Source organism: Thermobia domestica, chromosome 9 (genome assembly GCF_964235325.1).
Source record: "Thermobia domestica chromosome 9, izTheDome1.hap1.1, whole genome shotgun sequence".
In the NCBI taxonomy this organism is placed as follows: domain Eukaryota; kingdom Metazoa; phylum Arthropoda; class Insecta; order Zygentoma; family Lepismatidae; genus Thermobia; species Thermobia domestica.
Genome location: NC_137462.1, coordinates 178,346,690 through 178,364,832, shown reverse-complemented (window position 1 = coordinate 178,364,832; position 18,143 = coordinate 178,346,690). Strand labels below are relative to the sequence as shown.

Below are 18,143 nucleotides of genomic sequence, written 5' to 3'. Positions count from 1 at the left end.
TCTTAAAAATACTGCGAATTTATTTTGCAGTTCTTCGCCACCCTACGAATCTTCAGTTTACCTCGGTAACAGTAACCAGTAACGACCATGAACCCTTTTGGGAAGGATTCTTTACAGACACGGACCCACCTCCTGAAGTTCCTGGCGTCTTTCTCTCGGTACATGATGGCTCTCGGTTTGCCGCAGTCGAAAAGGTAAATCCATGCTTCATCGAGCGTTATGACGTAATCCACTTTTGTTTTTCCAGATGCCGTTCGTACAGCTTCCGGGCGTTACACTTTCGTTCCTTTTGGTGGGCATCCGTGAGAAGATGGCCGCGAGCTTTCATGACTTTTTCCAGCTTGAGTTGATGGTGTAACGTCCGGCTCACAGTCCCCAAAGGCACGTCAAGACGATTAGCCTGAAGGATTTTGTGCCACACCTTAAAAAGTATACTCCCGTTTGATATTTCTTTCAACAAAATCACTAAGTAGCCATAAAATAAATCTGCACTCCTGAAGTTTATTATTTAAGAGATTGTCTACTTAACTGAAATGCTCAGAAATGCTGATCCATCTTCGTTTCGCATATCAATTGTTCCAGATTTCAATTGTTCTTCTTCCTCCTGCGAAATGCTCGTAACCGATCGATCCACCTGTGGAAAGGAAAAGAACTAATACGTTACAAATAGTTTCTTTTCTTAAAAGAAAAAAATATATTTTTAATTTGTATTCTAAAGGTGAAGAAAATGCATAAATGATAAAATAAATGCGTATAAATATTGAATCTACATATTCCGTGTTCATTGTGAAAATGTACAGTTAGGAAAACAAAAAATGGGGCGATTCTTACAGAATCTAGGTAAGAATGGCCTCATTTTTTAGTCTTACACTGGTACATGTTACTTATTTACGATATGTTTATGAAATTATGGGTTTATCGCATAATTTGTGATGGCGAAACTCCACGGGGATCTGTTAACGGTAACAATCATACATTTTAACTCTTCAGAATTCTAGTTAGTAGACGATACTACTACTACTACTACTACTACTACTACTACTACTACTACTACTACAAATCATAATAATAGTAATAATAATAATCACTGGCACGGCAGACCAATAGATCCTGGGCCTGCTCCAACGCCATCTGATAGCGAGTGGTAAAAATTCATCCACCTGGGTAACAGAACGCGGGTCAGCCGGTCGTGTCACTACCCGCCAACAGGCGTATTAAGAGTTTTGCAGGCCAAGTGACCGTCATATCTTTATTTATGTGACTCCCCAGTTTTCCTGCCGTTGAAAAGCGGAAAATCCGGGGATTGAACCCAGGAGCACGTAGACATGAGTCCAACGCTTTAACCTCTAGACTATGGAGGCCCTCTACTTAATTAATAGATGAATGCTTGAAATACAGCTAAAGTTGGTTAATACACATCTAACGAGTAATAGTCTTATCGCTTTGGTACATGTATCAAGCATCAGTGTTGGTATAGAATGTAATTATTGCTACTTATATCAATGGGGAAAGAACTTTCTTTGAGCCTGAAGTTCGCCGCCTATCTGAGAGGCCGCCACCCTACCCACCCCAGCCTGCTAAGACGCTACGTGTGTAAACACCTCTTCTCTATTAAACGTAATAAAACGAAAATACATTACGTAATGTAGGCCTACTTACCTGTACTGTGTTGTTATCTTCTTGAATATTTGTTGATTTCTTGCTGGTTTCCTCATTCTCTGGTTCTACGTTTTCATTTCCATTATTGTCTGTTTCAGGAGTACGAAAGAATTTCTTTAATGCTGATGCCTGTTTCTCATTTTCAGCCGCTAATTGTGCTCTTCTTTTTCTCTATACATTTCCAGAAGGCTTCTTTTTTTTTCGATATGTTGATAAAGAACACATTAACGCAACGATTCTTCTACTAAGAGTCGAAATTCAGGAGACAAAAGAAGAACACGCACACCATGAAGCCTGCACTACATGTACATGACTTCTGATTTATAATTTTCTTTCACGAGACATTTGACAGTACAAACACGACTAATTTCTTTTTGGTTGCCGATAACTTAATATTGTTTGTGTGTATTGTTAGAGCGGCCGACATAGCTTTGTCGCAAGGAGTGCAATTATCGGCACCGCGGCGGTTGTAAGTGTCAGAACGTGTTATTGTTGCTCAAAACTCCCAACTCTCAACAATAGCCTTTAGCTTTGTCAGCGGAGATTTTTTTTATAGACAAATAAGGTGAGGGGATGAAGGGATTTCCTTTATAGGAGATTCAAGAAGAAACCGAGGTTGTTATAAATAGTGAGGCCTATGGCATGAGGTAGTAACCAATGTTGCTACACAATTTATGAAAAAGTTAATTTTTAGTTCACCGTTTACAATAATATAAATTTAGCAAGGATCTTGGCGCCCCCCAAACTCCCCTAAAATTTGGCACCTTTCCGCCGGTACTGGCACCGACCGCCACTGATATATATATATATATATATATATATAACGAAAGGTAGGGAAATTTTATCTTGAAAAGGGAATTTTTGAGCATTCCTGAGGGAAATTTTAACTTAAAGACCTGAAATTTGTTGTTTTTGTTGGTTGTTTTTGATGGTGTAAGCGGCACAGTATGTTGAGGCGGAAGGAGTATTTCGCAGAGAGGTACATTTCTTATGATATAGTAGCACGAAGGGCATGGGGTTGGGGAAAAAGGAAGAGCATTGGAAAATTTACAATCCTTTTGAATGTAAGTGACTTTTAACTGAACGGGAATGAATTTCTGCACACTGTACAGAAGCTGTATTGTTTGTTAGCAAGTGAAGCATTGCAAGTATAAAACCATGACAAGTGCTACTGAAATGTTTATGACCGCTAAAACCCACATGTTGTTACTATCCTCGTTTACGCATACACGTTGTCGCTGACGCGCCTGCTTCGTTCGGACGCACCCCTCGCTCTGCTCGGGCCTCCTGCTGAGCTGCCGCCCTTACTCGGTTCGATAGCATTCGTGCTTTTAGTGACAACCTAGCACAGGTTGTTTTGTGTTTTTGAACTAGTTTATATGCCCCTAACATAAAGTAACGTTATCTAACATAACTTAACGTAAACCAACAGAATATAAGCGAATGTAGTACATTTTGATGCTTTTTTCGTTTTCAAAGTGGTCCGGTGATACGACACTAATTTATATATATATATATATATATATATATATATATATATATATATATATATATATATATATATATATATATATATATATATATATATATATATATATATATATATGCCTGTATATAAATATGATTAGTAAAAGTGTTTAGCTGCAAAATGAATGATTTTTATGTTTGAGTTACGAATAGTTCTAATTTTCGCTACTTTTGGAGCACAAATTGGAGATACATGAAAAGGAGCATACTTTGCTACCTTTTAATCCTCAGATCAACACTGACCAAATTGTTACTTTTTAGTTTGTAGATCTGGCAACCTGAACGCATATCTAATCTGTATAGTCCGCAGTAGTTTAATGGCTTCGTTGTTGCAATTGAAAATGAAGATATTGTTTTTGACGTAGAACATTTAAGTTTCCTTAGGAAATGTTTAAAAAAATCTTTTGCGTTTTGTTGTTGTAAATATTCTGTTATGATACAAGTATGCAGTACTTGCAAAATAGTTACGAGTTGTTGAAGATCTATTAATGTATATAAAAAAGTAGCGTGCTGTAATCATGTAATACTATGGGCGAGCTGATGATACATAATTCTTATTGTTGATTTTGTGCAAATTGGACTGCGTTCCACAGGTGGTAGTTTCAGCAATTGCTGTTAAGGTTTAGTATAGTTTTCTGACAATGAGTGGTGAAAGAAATCGTGGTGGATCTGCCGATAGAAGAGATCGCACTGCCGTAAGTTATATTCTAATAGATTAAAACAAATTATGAAGATTTTTTCTTTTTTCTTTGGGTGAAGGATAGGAAGGGAGAAGCACACAAGTATGGATTTAGAATTGGTATTTGGTTTGTTTTAGGACTTCGTGCCACAGAAGAGGTCCAGTATTGAGAAGCTTAGAAACGTTAATATATATATATATTTTTTTCATCAAGAAATTGTGTCACTTCATTGGAAAGTATTTCTCAAGAGTTTCGGTGGAAATTCACTTGAAAAGAACTCCATCGGTTTGCGTATACTATGTCCAGAAAGGAACCAACCTAACCACTAATCTATATGGGGACCTTCCCGAAATACTCTATAAAAATTAGTGTAAAATCCACAAAGCAACCTGTGCTAGGTGTCCACTATATATCAAGAATGCTACCAAACCATACCAAGTCGGCAGGGGCGCAGTAAGGAGGCCTGAGTGCAAACGCGGAGGTGCGGCCGTAGAGCAGGCGCGTCAGCGATAGTGGGTATGCGTAAACTGGGATGTTGCACTCACGCTAGATTAGGTGAATTAGTTGTATACTTAACATATTCACTGCGATTACGCACGTTGTGTTAAATGACTTGAAGTGGTACTTTTGATAAATAATAACTTTCCTGGTAACACGATGTTCACATTTGAATATGTAACTTGGCTCAGTGGTAGAGCGTTCACCTCTGGTGCATGGGGTCTCGGGTTCAAACCCTGCTCCCGCCAAGTGAACTTTGTGGTGGACAAACACCGTGTGCGTGGGTTTTCTCGGGGTTCTCCCGTTTCCTCCCACTTTCTTCATTCCACCATTTCATTCATTTCTCATAATCACCGTCTCCTTTAGCCTAACCGGCATAATCGTGGGACGTAAAACTCAAAGATTTCATTTCATTTTTTGAATATGTAACTGCTCCTTCATATCGTTATTTTTCAATACTTCTATAATTTGCTACACTTTCTTCTCATTTTCAATAATCCATACCGCAGTAATAAACTCTTCTTCTACGAAAACGTTCTTATCAAGCTCAAAATCGAAATAATATATCCGTCACATGCAACTGCTATCTTTGATTACGGTAGACTAATTTCCTCATTGGACCCTAATGTCTGACGTCAGCATGCCACCACTGAAAATAGTACCAGCACGGCGCATGTTTTCACATTGCAAGATACCATTAAAAATGGGTAAAATTTACAGAAAATACTTGATAAATTGGTTGTTTTTTTATACTCATACTGACTAAACAAGTTGTTGTGATTTTTATGAAAAACAACCGTTTTATCATGTCTTCCTGTAAGTTTTACGTATTTTTTATGTTTGTGTGGAACTACTCTGCTGCACGTATCTCCTGTTCTACTGCTTTCCTGGGTTATAGTTAAGGAGCCGTACTTCCCATTTAGGGAAGGACGAGAAACGCCATACTTTCAGGAATTATTCAATGACTATCTAGGATGTTAAAAAGTAGGTAATAGACTGAGTTCTTGCCCTTGTACTTAGGGTGTTTAGGTAGTGCAACAGTAAGATGTATCCTCGTGCACGGGAGATGAGAAGTAGCTGTTCTTAACTATTACCCTTTCCTGATGTGGAAAAAAAAAAACAAAAAAAAAAAAAAAAAAACGCATACTTAAGTCACTGACATGTTTATCAATACGGATATAGTATACGAGAGTGCCTCATCATTTAGCGAGGACTCACGAAGTGCAGTCTTTTAAGGATTATTCATTGAGGATATAGGCCTAGGAACTTGAAAATGAGGTAAAAATGCGACTTTCATTTAATTACTGAGTAATATAAAATAAAATGTACGTCGGTTTGCGTTGCGTTTCGTTGTGTTTTATGGTATGCGAAGAATAATAATGTGCCCTTGTACGTAGTGTATGAGTATATGTGGGGGATTTGAAACACACATCGCATGTCACGTGCACGTGGATGCTTCTTACTACTTCTAAATGTAATAAAATCATTTTTATACGTAGTGCAACAGTAGGAAGTATCCACGCACACAGATCATGAGGCACTGTTGTATACTATTACCATCAATACTAGGTTTGATTCAACATCGTCGTTTATTCATACATACCGGCGCAGGCCTACGTGCTGCACCTCTGCGCTAATTCGTGCTTCGTAGTAGCAACCTAGCACAGACTAGTTGTTTTGTTTCACTGCAGCCTATTAGTTACACTGAATTTGATTAAGCCCTCCTAAAGTTAGTTTTCGTGGAGGGCCCAGAATATTATATAATGAAATTAAATTTGTAAAAGTACCAAAAGGTAGGAAATTACATTTTACAGCAATTTGTTAAATCAGAAATCCTGGCTCATATCTGTGGGATATCCCCCAATGAATTACAAGTTCCAAAATCATAACTTTTTAAATTTCTCTTCCACACAAAAACCGTATATTTTCTCCAAAGTTTGTTGTGCTCGAATAAGACATTTATCAAGGTTGAGTTTCTGAGAAGGAAAATTTCGTACAAATTGACGAGGTATTGGTATAAAGGAAATGGTGGAAATAGGCCTACGTGATTTCTTAAAGGTACAAGATCATCTTACAGTGTTACGAGATATCAAAATGAAATATGAAAATATCTTCGCTTCCATTAAATGATACTCTAGAACATTATACAGCGCTATTGTCTTGCCACATGCCTCACTAATTAGTTGCAGATTGATAATATACGTTGGAACAGATATGCCCGAAAAGCGATGGTTCATGCGAAAAACACATAAGCAATAATTTATTTTTTCCAGTTCGGGACAGGGCGAAATTGGTCGGTGTGTAAAGTCAAAGTCTCTGCTTGACATTCTTATTATTCATAGAACAAGTGTCCGAATTTCTGTGAGCGGTAGTGTGTATAGACCTATCTAAAACTGAAAAGTACATCAACTATCAAGAAAGCACTTCACACCCAGACCCATGACCAATTGCTCCAGTTACAGTTTGAGCGTGGGTGCAAACTGTTTTTGAAATCATTTCGCATGGTCAAATGCAGAGGCAGAATAAGGTCAGTCATACAATTAAATTATGAATGGAAAAGCTTTATTAATCTTCAACTGTTTATACACTCGCCGATAAAAGCACAGACGAAACATCAGTACCATCACTTCGTGTATTTTCAGGAAAGTTACATAGCAGTGCCGGTTTTCTCTATTGTGTTTGCTGACCTTCCGGAACAATAGTGAAAGATATTCCACTTTAATGTGGCCGTATTCCAAATCGACAGGTGGCCAACTTATAGACATTATGGTAGTGTAGGTAATCAACTATTAAAAACGATATGATAGTAAAGTACAGAGCAACCATTCCAGAAGAATTAATCCTGTATTCATTTGCGTGTTGTGCACTAAAATGCTCGATTGATGGGTATGTAGAAACGTCGAAGTTTTTAGAGACGCAAACACATTTTGTGGTGATTCGTTATAGGCCTAAAACTTGAGCAATGACTTGATTGCCCAAACTGGACAGTCATGTTTCAAAAGAGCAGGTTCTAGTTTAGAAAAGTAGTGGAATATCCAGATGCATTAAGGGTAATAAAATCTGACTACATTTCAGAATTAAAATTATTATTTAAATGATTTTCTTTTATTTTGTTGGTCGACAATGTAAGGCGTGTATTATGTAGTAACATCAAGGCAAGTTTGAGGAATTTGGTAAGTGAAACAATTTTGTGTGATGAAACTGACGGAAACGGATAGTTAAGAAGCTCTTCGAAAATAAAACGTAAGGCCTACCGAGTCCAAGGAGTTAAAAAATATTTCACTATGATTTTTTTCTTAATTTTCTCTTTGTAACATTAATGTTGCTTATAACTTTCTGCCATGAAAAGAAAGGAAGAAAAAGGGAAACAATTGTAATTTATGGTGGACCCGAAACCAGGTAAATGCGTTTACCAACTGGATTTTTTTTTTTATGTAGAATCACAAGTGAAAATGTATGTAGGTTAAACTATTGTAAGAAAAATCTGACAGGTTCTTGCTCTATTCAAGCTGTTTGCTAGGAAGAACTATTATTCATTGTCATAATTTAAATTCGTATTATATTTTCATTCCTTTTATTTGTTTATTCTTGACAGGTTGCTGGTAAATCTGATGAGAAAAGAAGCGGAAAGAAGAGGCAGGTTGATGAAGAGATAGACGATGATGGACTATATGATAACCTAGACATTGACGCTGAAGATCTTATAACTCTTGATGAAGTTGTTTCAGATGAAGAAGTTGATGATTATATTAATCCCAAATCGAGAGGTTGGGGAGCTAAAAGAAGAAAAAGAGGGAAAAGGGGAGGGAGAGGGCGCTTCAGAGGTCGAAGGATGGGAGGCCCTTTCATGGACGAAGAGATCATTGAGGTGGATGAGAATGAATTGGCTGAGATGGATGTGGATATGTGGGAGGAAATAGAAGTGTTGGATGATGATGAATCGGTGGTACTTCAAGATATTGTAGTGAAAGAAGGCAAAAAGCGAGGGCAAGGGAGAAAGCGTCGGTTCATGAGAAGGCGTGGGAAGAAGGGAAGACGAGATTTTGGACCAGGTGCAAGACGTGTTGATGTTGACTTTGCTAAAGATGGCGACTCGAAGAAAACAGAAGCCAACTATCGACATAGTAATGAGTTTAGGGACAATTTCAACGTTGAGAGTAGACACGGAAGGTCAACCTCGCCATATAGGCGAAGACGTTCTTGGAGTAGGGATAGTGGTGGCCTTGGTCGCAATATAGATAGAAGCGAAATGGAGAGGTATGATCGCAGTAGATCTCGAGGGGGCTCTGCAGATGATTATGAAAGGGATACTTGGTATGACAGAGATGACGCGTTGTATGATGAATTGCCAAGACATTATGACGAGCTATATAGGGATAAGGAAATGGAAGGCAGTCCCGGCTATTTAGGAGAGAGAAACTTGAGTCCTGGTTATTCAGCATTAATGGGAAGTAGCCCACGAGCAGGAAGCGACAACGAGGATTGGAATAGAATCGACCGAGGCTCTGGCGTTTGGCGGGAAGTCAAATACAATGATCTGGAATATCCAGGAGGGAGGGACTCAAGAGGCAGAAGTCCTAAGGAATGGGACTGGCCTTCTCCCAGAAGAGAAAGAAGTTCTCCAGAACGTATAGTGCGTCGCACATCCCTCTCTCCAATCTCTCCAGTTGAAAGGGACAGTTTTCCAATAGGTCCTCGATCTCCTGGTCCTTCAAACGACGTAGGAAATTTCCCAGATGGGACCGTAGCACCAGAATATGGAACACGAAGCTACAGTGAAGGGCGAGAAGCATCTATGAACACCACATATCAAGGGGTAAGTTTATAAGATAGTTTGAGTTTCAGAATAAAGGATATAAGGTCTGGAATATATTCAGTTCCGTGCAGATTTGGTGAATTTATGTTTGTGGTATAATAATTTACTATCAGAATGCCCGTTTTTCGCACGGGAAGAATAAAATTTGTGAAAATTATTTGCAAGATATATATACAAAGTCTTTCTAGTTTCAAATACTTGTCAATGCAAGTTTGATATCGTTGAAATTACTTTTACAGGTGCTTAATAAATTGCTCCTAAATAACTTTTCAATACGTCAAGTCGTATCCTTGCATCCGAAAATAATGATTTTACACAAATCTATAGAAATTGTTAGCCAAAATTTTTAAATCAATTTTCATCATCCCGAAATATATTTTTAAATGCACCTATTTTGTCATAGTTGTAAAGTCGCTATCTTTCTTACAACTGAAATCGAAAAATTGTCTTCGTTTCGTGGAAATCGTTACTCAAAATTTGTTCCTCAACTGAATCTTCCAAAAGTCAGCCTTAAGTCTTTGTAGTGTCAATAATTAGCCAAAGTGTCTTCATGTATGAGAGACATATTGTGTATTTCAAAATATACAGTGTACAAATTTAAAAAAATCGTAACGATACTATAAAACTTTCAATATACTTTTCCACGCCTGGGAGTAGAATTACTCAAAGCTCTGTCTTAGAAAATCTCGACATCGTAGGCCAGAAATAGATTTATCCACATTTACACCCTCTTAGAACTTTTAATTTCAAATTCCTATCTAGAGTCTGAGGAAAACATTGTTTGAAAATTTCAGCTATCTACGCCCAACTGCTTTGGATAACTGATGAACAGTGAAAAACAATTCAAGCTCGTTTTACCCCCTTAGGTCTGCTTTTCGTAGAACTCCATCCTATTCTCAGCCTAGGATTCAGTGGGTAAATGTGTACAAAATTTAATGTTCTACACCCAGGAGTTCCGAAGATCTGGTATGAGGTGAAGGAAAGGTTTAAGATCTTTTTCTTCCTTGTAGGAGTGCCATTTCGTAATACTGTCAGCCTACGATTCAAGGAAAACATTAATACAAACTTTCAAGTTCTTGTCCCCAGGAGTTCCGAAAATCCGTAAAAGTCAGTTCAGTAACTGATTCATATTAGCTTTGCTGTCTTGAATAACTTGAACTAAGAAATCAAATCACTGAAGAAAGCAACCTTTATTTTAAATAATAACTGTGTAACTGTTTCGCCAACTAACTGAACATACTGGCTTCAATAGTAAAAGTCGAAGAAAACGTATAAGTCCTTCTTTTGACTTGTAAACCTTCTTTACTTCCCCTGTCTAGGGAACATGTTAAATATTTATATACAAAATTTCTAGGTTCTATTCCTAATAGTTTGAGACCGGGATAACGGCAAAAGATATGCAAGCCTTCCTTTTGCCAAAATGGCCTCATTAAATATATATTTACAGCCTAGAATTAAGGAAAATATTTATACAATATTTAAAGATTCTATATCTAATAGTTTCGGAGATCTGACGAACAACAAAAGATCATTCAAACCCCGTTATCTTCCTTTTGGAGTCGCATTGCGAATAATCCCTTCTTATCTATAGCCTAGAGTGCAAGGAAAATATAGTAAATTTTAAGGTATACACATAAAGCTGTCGAACGGTATACAATCATATTCACCCGTAGGGGCCGAATTTCGAAAAATCTTATGTACAATTTAAACTGAAGAACATTTATACAATATTTCAAGGTTCTACGCTTAATAGTTTCAAAGGGTCTGTTGTTGATGAATGAATCAGTGAAATCTCTGTCCCTTTATAGAGAGAGTGAGTTCATTTTGTTTGTATTTATTAAAACATTGTACGTTCAATAGCAAATATATATATATTCAAAGGTTTCAAAAAACACAGGCTCGTATATTTTTTTATTTGTGATGGTACTTATGCTACTCTGATATTATTTTAACAGGAAATCAGTTTTACAGACACACACACACACACACACAGCACAAAGAAGTGAAATCGTTACCAACAGGAGCAGAAACTTCATTTGAGATAAAGTGTAATAATTATGTAAGTGAGATGAAGGGGAATAAAGACCAACAAAGAAGAAAACAGGTTGTTTTGTCTTCCCCATACTTTCTTAGGGACTAAACGAAAGAAAGTTTCTTTGCATTTTTATTTGTCAGTGGTCAGTTCACAGTAATTTTGTTTACATCATATTATAGCAAAAAAATAAAAAAATAAATAAATAAATAAAAATAAAATTATAGCAAAAAATTCATATATTAAAATAATAAATTCATTTCATATGATTTACTTTTTTTTTTTTATATAAATGAATAGATAGGTAGAGCATCTTAAATCTGAAAGTAAAATGAACAGAGGCACACAAAGTTTTCAGTTTCCATGTGTTTCTTACGATTATCATGTAATAACTAAGCATATTTGTATTTTCGCACTAGAACTTTTTCTAATTACGTATTGATTTAACATGTTAGTATTTCAGGGTCGGTAGTTGAGCCCTAGGTTATGTAATGTTGCGACCATGTGTATGCCAGCAGAAGAGTTTCATGTAACCACTTCAGTGTTATCGATACCTTGAGCTATCTACTGTTTTTAACTACAGATGCAATTCAGCACTTGACGGTCTGTTATATAATGAAGAGTGTCAAACATGGTGTTAGATGAAGTAAATACTGTGCATCATTTTTCAACTTAAACTCGATAGACTGACAAAGATGAAGACGAGGAAGGATTATATGGTAATCTAGACATTAACGACGAAGATCGTGTAACTCATGATTCAGCTGCTTTAGATGAAGCAAGTAGTAACTATTATAATAAAAAGTTTAGAGCGTGGAGACCTTACAAATGTAAAAAGGAGAGGAAGTTCTTGAGGTCGAAGGATGCAAGACTTTATAATGAAAGAAGAAATGATTGAGGTCGGTGAATAAGAATTGACCGGATTGGACGTGGGAGCAGCCCTTTAATTCATAGTGGACTTGGTTGGAGCTATTAATGTTAGCGAAGTGCAGTGTTGGTCTATGAAGAGCTAATTTGCAAATCAAACTCTGCAAGGTGCTCACTTAGAGATAGACTTTTAGTTGTTCATAACAACCACCTTAAAGGACAGGATTATGGCTAATTAGATCTGATGTAACCCAGTTGTATGTGAAGCAACAGTCCGTGATAACGTACTTCCGGGTGTCCAACAGTTCACTTGGAAGACTTCCATATTTTGTATTTTATGGAGTTGCAAGAGGAAAAACAATTCAGTTATTTCTTCTTCCTGTAGCCACGCATCAATTGTGCAGCTCATGAGAAAGAAAGATTTTGATCACCTGTCCCAATTACTCAGTAGCCTATTCTCTCCGTGCGAAGAAGCATGAACACAACCTCTCCAAAAGAAAAGGCAGATTTTTTTTTTTTTAATGTAGTTTATCTTCCTCGCTTGCTGCCGCATCAGGAAAAACCACTCAAATTCTACAAAATTGACCTCAGAATAAGCGGCTTGAAATACCTGAGAGATGTAGTTGAAGACTTATTTTCGTCACACGTATTTTTTTTTTTCTTGGACGGGGACAGGTCTGGACTGTAGGGAGGCTGAGTTGGTGTCATCTTTTACTTTTTTTCTGTCTTCAATGGCACAGACATTACTAAGTTTTAGCGTTGTTTGTAGTGTGAAATTCTTAATTCAAAACAACGTTAGTATTACTGTTAACGGACGAGCAAACTATGCAAAGTCCGAAAGCGAGCACTCATTTATTCTAAAATATTCTGGATAACTAAGGGCTTACTACTTTGAAGGACTACTAGCAAACTTATCATTGCAATCTTAGTGTCTGTGGCGTTAAGCAGAAAACACAAAACTCTTGCAAAAGGTAGCAACCATTTGTTGTGAAGAAAACGTCGACTTCCAGACTTAGAATAGCAGCAGTTAGAATTCACTCGATGTATGGTTGAAGATTTAGACCATAGAAAATTTTGCCTCCCTTAGATATCTCCCAAAGGCCTTCCCAATACACATTTCTCTTCTGAGAGATAGGGAGCGCCTCTAATTTTTACCTCCAATTTAGGCTCATTGTTTAACGTAGAAAGCATAATAGCCAGACGTTAAATGTAAGATTGAAAATTTGTTCTATTTTGTAGTAAGGAGAATGTTTACGTATAGCGAAGTTATAAAATCGAAAGTCATGTATGACGATTTTGACTCGTAGTAATTTGAGTTTTGTTCCGGAGTTAGATTTTTCTCTGTATATTGTGATCGACGAGAGAATAGAAGATTTCCTGAGAAATATACAGACAAAACAGTAAATGTACAAGTATAAAAAGTCAGTTTTTAAAATAAATTATCCTATTTTGGATTGCGTTTTTAATCACACTACTACTACAAGTTTTACAGCATCTCTAGTTTTACATTTTGATATTTCCTGCCAAATTATGAACAATATTGTTCTCCTACGAGGAAAAGAAATTATGTAAGTGACAGCGTGTGTACCGTAAATAACAGATGTTAGTAATGGCATTCGAGCGAACTTTTTCATTCAGTACAATATTCAAAGTATATTCTGTCCTAATTATAGCCATATATAAAATTTTGAAGATAACAGTATCTGAAAAGTAGTGCCTTCAGATTGTGGAAAGTGAATTAATAATTGTTAAGTATATGTAAGTAACGCTAAAGCAGTAAAGCAAAAAGCCAACTTCAACATTCTCCGTACTGAAGAGTAGAGTGTTACAGTATTCGAGCTAAGAAGCTAGTTGTATTAAATGTAAGGAAAGGAAACTAAGAATGCAATATACGTGTAAGCGGAATTATAAGACAATGATGACTTCTTGTAAGATTTTGTTCAATTTTATGATTGAATCGTCAAAATATTCCATAGCAATGGTATTTCAATGTATAACAAGGAAATTAGACCATTCTGTTACCAAGATATGATTCCTACGGAACAACTCGAAAGCAAACGACACTATGTAAAATAAACCGAAATGATTAGCAGAGGAAGAATACAAAAATCAGAAAGCTTACTATGAAAATTTAAATGGCATTGCTTTTGTATTTGTCAAGGAAATTAAATTAAGAAAGAAAAATACTATAGTGCAATGGTAGGAAAGGAGTGGAAATCAGTTTAACAGGCTACATGCAAATCAGATGTACAGTTACAAATTGCTATAAGTTGCTTACATTGTTTCACTTGATAAATCGACATAAGATCACATTTCATGGAAGCACAAGTCGTAAACTTCATTCAGAAATTACTGGTATTAGTGCTATGTGCGCGCGAATATGCATTTCAGTATTAGAGCAGAATACTTTTCATTTGAGGTAAGTTCACTTTTATTGTGAAAGCTGAAATATAACAGCATGTAATGTACAAATTAACTTCAAAATATTACTTTTCTCTATATTTTTTAAACTATGTTTAAATATTATTATTTTATACATATGTGTTAATTTTCATTATTATTGTAAATATAAGTCAGTCGATTATAAATATATATATCTTAGTATTGATTTTAATTTTAATATTATGTTCTTCCAGAGTGGTTATTATCCTCAAACCTCCGGAAATGAAAATTATTCACAATATCCATATCAATCACTACCATACTATCAACAGGCACCATCTGTAATGCCATCAGCTCCTGCACCATCTGTAATGCCATCTGTTCCCGTAAGTATCAGTGTCCTGTACGAGTAATTTTTTCCATTATAAACAACCATGCATGTTCACGTCAGAACTAGACAGCTTCTATAGTTTCAGTTCTGACATTACTATAGTTTCGAACATCGTTAATTTACAATTCTCAATAGTAATAAGATTAGTAACGTTTGCAACACTGCTTAAAATTGAATACCACTCATTTTAGCTTTGGAACTTCTTGCATACAATAAACAACAAATTCTGACCAAAGCATATATTAACTAATAAATAATAGCGTTACAGTTTCGGCAAATAAACTTTGCTTTCATCAGACACATGTATAAAATGATAATGTGTCTGATGAAGGCAAAGTTAATGTGCCAAAACTGTAACGTTATTATTTATTAATTAATATGCTTTGGTCAGAATTTGTCTTTTATTGTATGCTTAAAATTGAACTTGCTGTAATTATAGTTACGAACAGCTGCTGTTATAATGTTACAAAAGCAAAGGAAAGCAACAATCATTTTAAACAATGACAATAAATTCGTCATTTTAAGCGTCTACTCAGTTTTTCATATTTCGAGAATGGTTTGAGATATATGATTGCTGAAAATAACATTATATTTTTCGTGTAGTGAAAACCATACAAGTCCTTAGATGTGATGCATATGTAAGCACTTTTTTCCGAAATAAAATATTTTAGAAGTGTCAGATTTTCAATTCCTTGTAACTTGGTTCCTATTTATTTGAGATGTATCGTGATCGTAGTATTCAACACTAAGATACTTAGGATGTGTATTGCCCCTTCATTTTCGGTTGCCTTTTTACTGCTGTAGGGCTCCAAAATTTGGATGTTTGGGATACTGTAACGGCCTTAGAGTGCAACACGATTGTGCATTTGCAAGTTTTCGTTTTGCATGTGGATTTGAGATCTGTAATAAATCTTATGTACACTCACGTCCAAAATTATTGTCGCATGTCTATAAATATGTTGTTGTAGGAATATAATTTTATTATGAGTTCGCCCGGTATTTCTTATAATGTTAATATCTGTATAATCGGCAAAGACATGTATGTAGAAAATTTCATGTCAAAAGAGCAGTAAATAAGAACAATAAAACGAAAATAAAACTTTCTTGTCCATTTAGCAACATTTTGTTTTACTCATTCTAATTTTCGTATTTGTAATTCTTTTCCTATGAAATTTACCACAAATATACATTTCCCGATTATACACATAGTATCAGTATTAAAAGTACCCTGCAAAATCATTATCAAATTATATTCTTACAAGAAGACAGTTATAGATACGCGACAATCATTTTGGACTTGAGTGTACCATTTAAGGAACATTTAACCTTATATCGAGTTTGCAACACACTTCATTGTAGCGTACCCCAGATTTCTCCTTGTTAATATTTGCACCGTACAATATTTCAGCTCCTTTAAAATCTACTTTAGAAGGGCATATCAAGATAAATGGTCCATCTTATATATATATATATATATATATATATATATATATATATATATATGCAGTGTGTAACAAAAGTAAAGAAACACGTGATAAAATTTATTATAGCCAAACTAGTAGCATTACAAAGTAACGAAGCACATCATTTTAAAGAAAGAAAAAAAAAAAAAAAAACTTGGAAACTTACAAGGTTCCTGGGGTCCAGGATCAACTCAAATATTTCAAATGGAAAGGTATTCCATTGAGTGGCATTCGATAGCCCGTAGGAAAATATTAATGTAAAGAACCATGCAGCACATTCTAACCAGCAGAAATCTTTACTAGTGAAAAAATCGCATCCACAACGTCTATCAGCAGAAGAAATGAAAGAATCCCATCTACAGTTTTTTTAGGTTCCGTGTAGACATCAACGTAATGATATCTACATACCAAGTGCAGATATTTTTCCCCCAAGGATGTTGCTAACACACACACGCCGGCACACTCACACTAATGTCAAGTTGAATTTGTGCGCGCGTTGTTAAGTTTAAGAGGTAGTAGAATCCATATTAGAAATCACTACATTAAGAAATCCGCCAACTTCACTCACTAACCATGTGCACTCTCAATAATAGGACGTTTTTCGACTCCGACACGTCCTGGACTTTGCCCACCTTGGGACACTTTTCTTGTGGTGGACACAATCTTTCTTAATCAACGTTATTGCTCTGATCACACGGCACTGATATAGGCACACTTAACACGTCCCTTTTCGTCAACCCATCTGTTGAGATATCTGGAAACAACCTTGCTTTTGCCTGAACTAAATTACTCGATTTTTTTTTTTTTTTTTTTTTTTTTTTTTTTTTTTTTTTTTTTACGTACGTACTATGGAATAATGAATAGTTTAATGTAAAGTTGGATTGTACAGTATTACATAGAGTGCAAGAGACCCGAGTTCGATTCCCGGTGGAGGCTACTATGGTTCGGATCCTACATTAAACTGTAGGTCAACATCTCATATAGCATCGCTGCTAAAGGGGACGATGCCTAAGCCCTAATCCAATCAATCAAGCATTACACAGGATAGAGGAGTAAATTTTACTGTAATAAATGCTCAAAATGTGCACCATTTACCTCGTGATAGAATAAGCGATTCTGAAAGTTCCTGATAGACGTGTGGGAAAATATGTAATGATCCCGACAAGTTGCAGTTAACAATTTCTTAAGTCCAGTAATGAAGTTAGTGTGATGTGATTCTGTATACTACAGATTTAAGGTATTCCCACAAAAATATCGTTCCAAGCTAAATCTGGAGTGGTCACTTAATCCGTCTTCGCCGGCCATTGCGTTTATTTGGGTACTGAAGCACACCGTCGTGATAATGTACAGAGCAACCATCATGTTGAGTTTCCGTCTGCGTCAAATTCAGACCCATCTTCATCAGTTGTAGCGTTTTCAACAACCCCTGTGATCAAAGGATTTATTACATTTTTCGAGCAGACTTAAATGACCTAAATAACGTTCGCCGATTAATGTATCATCGATGGAAGGAGGCCCGATGATATAGTTGCCTAACGTGCCTGCCCATAACTTTAATTTCTCTGGAATATGACCTCGTACCACACGGGGATTATCGTCACTCCATTATCGCACGTTTTGGGTGTTCACCTGCCCATTCAGGAAGAATGTGCTTTCATTACTGAAACAAATATTGTACACAAACCAATTGTTTTCAGCGATATACGTGGTCACTTCTTTACAAAACTCAAGGCGACGATCGTGGCCATTCAAAAAAAAAAAAAAAAGCTTTGGTGTAATATGCAATTTATACGGAAACCATCGTTTCCGATTGTGGATTTCAGAATGT

The 18,143-nt window shown here is 36.1% G+C and overlaps 1 protein-coding gene across 1 annotated transcript in view; it reads left to right on the top strand.

Annotated features, from left to right (window-relative positions):
• The first annotated feature begins 3,467 nt into the window (after positions 1-3,467).
• LOC145660464 (uncharacterized) overlaps positions 3,468-18,143 on the top strand; it is a 77,780-nt gene continuing 63,104 nt past the window's right edge. The window contains exons 1-3 of the mRNA XM_081725521.1: positions 3,468-3,881; positions 7,960-9,180; positions 14,716-14,847. Coding sequence (XP_081581647.1) covers positions 3,828-3,881; positions 7,960-9,180; positions 14,716-14,847 — 1,407 coding nt within the window. The 5' untranslated portion in view covers positions 3,468-3,827. The remainder of the gene's footprint in view (positions 3,882-7,959; positions 9,181-14,715; positions 14,848-18,143) is intronic.